The sequence below is a fragment of the Anas acuta genome, chromosome 2 (assembly GCF_963932015.1).
Source record: "Anas acuta chromosome 2, bAnaAcu1.1, whole genome shotgun sequence".
Lineage (NCBI taxonomy): Eukaryota > Metazoa > Chordata > Aves > Anseriformes > Anatidae > Anas > Anas acuta.
In genome coordinates this window covers 69661601-69665472 of record NC_088980.1, presented here as the reverse complement: position 1 = coordinate 69665472, position 3872 = coordinate 69661601, and the positions used below count along the sequence as shown (strand labels likewise).

General features: G+C 55.3%; 1 protein-coding gene across 1 annotated transcript in view; it reads right to left on the bottom strand.

Annotated features, from left to right (window-relative positions):
* Positions 1–3335, bottom strand: part of NRN1 (neuritin 1) — a 10594-nt gene extending 7259 nt beyond the window's left edge. The window contains exon 1 of the mRNA XM_068670800.1: positions 3061–3335. Within this exon, the coding sequence (XP_068526901.1) occupies positions 3061–3115 (55 nt within the window). The 5' untranslated portion in view covers positions 3116–3335. The remainder of the gene's footprint in view (positions 1–3060) is intronic.
* Positions 3336–3872: the final 537 nt, after the last annotated feature.

The window sequence follows — 3872 nt, the reverse complement described above, 5'->3', positions numbered from 1 at the left end:
ACTAACCAAATACCACCAAGCCCCCTCCCCAGTCGCCTGTGACAGAAACGTACAGTGGGATGGGATGGGATGGGATGGGATGGGATGGGATGGGATGGGATGGGATGGGATGGGATGGGATGGGATGGGATGGGATGGGATGGGATGGGATAGCTCCTCCTGGGTGCCGGCTGCCCCCGGGTGCCCCGAGGGGACGGGAGGGGACACGGAGAGGTTGATGGCTCCCTTCCCACACACGACGAGCCTCCCCAGTGTCCGTGTGCCCCCAAAACGGGTGCGCACGGGCAGGTCGCAGTCCTGGGAGCACCTGCGGGGGCGGCAGGGGGCTGCCCCCCACCAGGGGGGGTTCCCAAGGCCGGGAGGCTGCGCTGGGGCCGGGGTCCCCTCCCGAGTCCCCCGCCCGGGACAGGGCCGGGCCGCGGGAAGGCTCCGTTTCAGGCAAGGTCCCCCTCTTTTGTGATTCACCGGTGACACGACTCCGTGGTCCCTCCCCTCCACACACCCCCCCGGCACCGGCCGTCACATCAAACCCCAGCAGGCTACGGGAGGGGGGAAAAAAGCCGAGCAAACAAACCGGGAAGAAGCGCGGAGCATCCCGAGGGGAAAGCGGCCCCATTAAACCCAGTTCCAGGGGCGAGATGGGGCGGGGGGAAAGCCGCACAAATTCCTCCCAAAACGTGCCGGGCTGCGCTGAGATGCGGGGTCCGAGACGGAGCCCGGGCCCTGGTGGCAGGGGGACGGATTGGGGCGAGCAGGGCTCAGAGCATCCCCCCGCCGCCACCCAGGGTACCCCTGTCCTCAGACCCTCCGCCAAAATAACAACGGTAATTAAAAGAGGCGCAAGCGGGGCGTCCTGCTCGCTTGAACGGCAGCGGGATTTCTCTTGCACTCGGTCTTTTTGCCGTGCCCCCGAGCTGCCCCCCCCCGTCCCCCACATCCCGCCCTTCAAAGCCCGGCGTGCGCAGCGGGTTGCGGGACCGCAGGGGCCGTCCGCAGCCCGTCGCATCCCTGCCCCAAAGCGGCTCCCTGTCCCCGAAGTCCTCCTGCCCTTCAGCCTCGGCACCCTCCGCGGAGCCTCCCCCCCCTGCACCACCTCTGTCACCTTCCAAAATGTCAGGGATTTCGGGCAGCTCCCCGTCCCCACCGCCCAAACGCAGAACTCAGGGATTTTTATTATTAATTATTATTATTATTATTTCTTTTCTCCTCAACGCACCGAAATACCCACGGAGGAGCGCAGAGCCGAAGCTCGGCGTGCCTAAAATCCGTCCCCCGCCGGGGCACCGCAAAGCGGCCACACCGCCAGCACCTCGGCGCTGTGCGGCAATTTTGGGGGGGAACTTTCCCCAAGCCTGCCCGTGCTCGGGGACGGCGGTTCCCGGCCACTCGAGCCGCCTTTGGGGATTTCACCGTCAAGAAAATCCTCCCTCGGCTGAGTCAAAGAAACGCCAATGAGAGCAAGTCCTCCTCCTTCTCCAGCCGAACAAACAAACAGAAACCGCAAGGACTGAAATTTAGGGTAGCATCCAAATAATACCGCCTTCCCCTTTCTTTCTCTGTCAGTACAGAAAATGGCCTTCTGAAGAGTTCAGCATCAGTTAAAATGGAAAGGTAATACGAATTGAGGGGGTTGCATCGCACAGCCACATTTTCCAGAGGTCATCGTTTCATTGCAATATTTCTTTCCTTTTTTTTTTTTTTTTTTTTTTTTCTTCTACCAATGAGGAAATATTCGAAGCATTTTACCTCCTTCTTTCCTCCCTTTCTTGTTCTCCCTCCCTCCTTTTTTTTCCCTTTTTCATTTTTTTCCTTTCCTTTTTTTTTTTTTTAAATTTTCTTTTGATACCCACAAAATGCTGCAGAGGTTGTCTGGAAAGGAGGGTGACCGAGAGGAAGGATCTCTAAATAGCAATGCTGAGTATTTTTTACTGTAGCAGAATTCCTTTGCAGGCAAATATTTTCAAGGTTCTCTTCACACCTGCCAGCCCGGATAAGAAAAGCCGTGCTTTAATCGCCCTTTCATTGAAGCCCAGTTTTAGATCATGCCCGGGAACATACGTATTCAATACATATTCTTTAAAATTTGCCTGTGCAGGACTCAACTGGCCATTAACTTGGACATTGCCGAATGTCTGCAACTCAAAAACCACTTCAGCAAAAAAATGCTGAATTAAACGAACCCGAGAGCAAACCAAGAGAAAAAGAACCATCGGAAAAACAAAACCCAATATATTAAATAAAAACGGCAACGACTATACAAAAACTCATACCGGGCTGGAGGGAAACCTGTTCTATTTAAAGTAACTTAACAGATATAGACATTTTTTGGACCCACTCGTTTTTTAACAAAATTAATGATCGGGAGGTGGGATTGCGCGATTCTTTTTATTCTTATCATTTGTTCTTTTTGAATTATTTTATTCTTATTATTTATTCTTATTATGTCTCCGCATTCGGGGAGAATATTTTTATGTTTATATTTTGAAGTCAGCGTTGGGGTTTGTTTGCTTTTAGGCTGCTCTGCAAATGGGAAAGCCTCCAAGTTCCCAAAGGGAGCCCTTCGCTTGTCCCCCTGATTTTCTGAAGAAAAAAAAAAAAATCCACCAACTTTCCAGCTAGATGTCTCGCAAGCCATTTTGTGCCCGTTCTCATTCCTCCGTCCCTCCAGGGAGAGAGGGGGATTTCTCAGCACCGGAGTCCCCAAATTGTCAGCGGTAAGGAACACAGGGGCTATCCAAAAAAAGCAAATACAAACGCAGTCTCTCGCATGCACGGCGAACACAGAGCGGGGAAAAATGAAAAATAAAAAAAAAAAAAGAGCAAAGCGAACTACGAGAGAGCATGCACTGATTTAGGGAAACGACCAAAGGAAAGTGACTGAAGAGGAGGAAGGAATTCGCTGCCTCTTCCAGCAGCCCCCAGGCTCGCCAGCTTGCAGGGTGGCGAAGACCAAGGGGTGCGGGTGCGGGTGCGGGCAGGATGAGTGCCGCAGCCCCCGCTGCATGCACGGCTCGGGGCTCGGGGCGTCCCGCTGGGAACGGGCTTTGGCGGTCCACTTACCTATCTGCACAGCAAGGATCAGAGAAATGTATCTGCCGTTCAACTTAAGTCCCATCCTACATTTAGTAAAACCATTTGCGACTGCAGATCTTTAAATAGTTACTTTGGAGAACGTGGGGGAAAGCTGAAAAATAGGCATTGCCAACAAGTTCCGAGCAGCGGAGGACTTTGCAGACGAGGGGGGAGACAGAGGAGAAGGAGAGAAAAGAGGGAGAACCGGGGAGAGGGCGAGGAGGACTAGCTGGGAATGGTTCGCTCCATTAGGAGGGGGCGGAGGAAGTACAGCCTCACGCCCACGGCCGGCCCTGACGTGGGGGGATGACACTGACGGATTTTTTTTTTTTTTCCTCCTCCTTTTTATTTTATTTTATTATTTTTTTTTAATGTGCACCTTGGAAGAGAAACGCCATTTATAGGCATCACAGGCCGCCTTTCTCCAGAGCCCGGTCTCCCCGTGTCCCCCCCCCCCCCCACGCCCCATTAATCGCCGAGAAATCTCTGCTCCTCCTTCAGCCCCCCACAGCCTTCAGCCCCCCCACAGCCCCTCCGTGCTCTCCCCGGCCCCCCGCGGGGAAGAAGCCGGGACCGTCCCCACGGGGCCGGGGGGGGGATGCGCGGACCCACGAAGACGCAGACCCACGGACACGCACGGACAGACAGACGGAGGGGCCGCCCCCGGGGGTGGGGATAGCACGGTAGAAACCCCCCCTCCGCCCCCAGCCCGCCCCCGGGCCGCCCCGTCGGGGCTGGCGCTGAGGAGGGGGGGATGAGGAGGAGGGGGAGAGAAAGGGGGGTGTGGGGTCCCCTCCCCC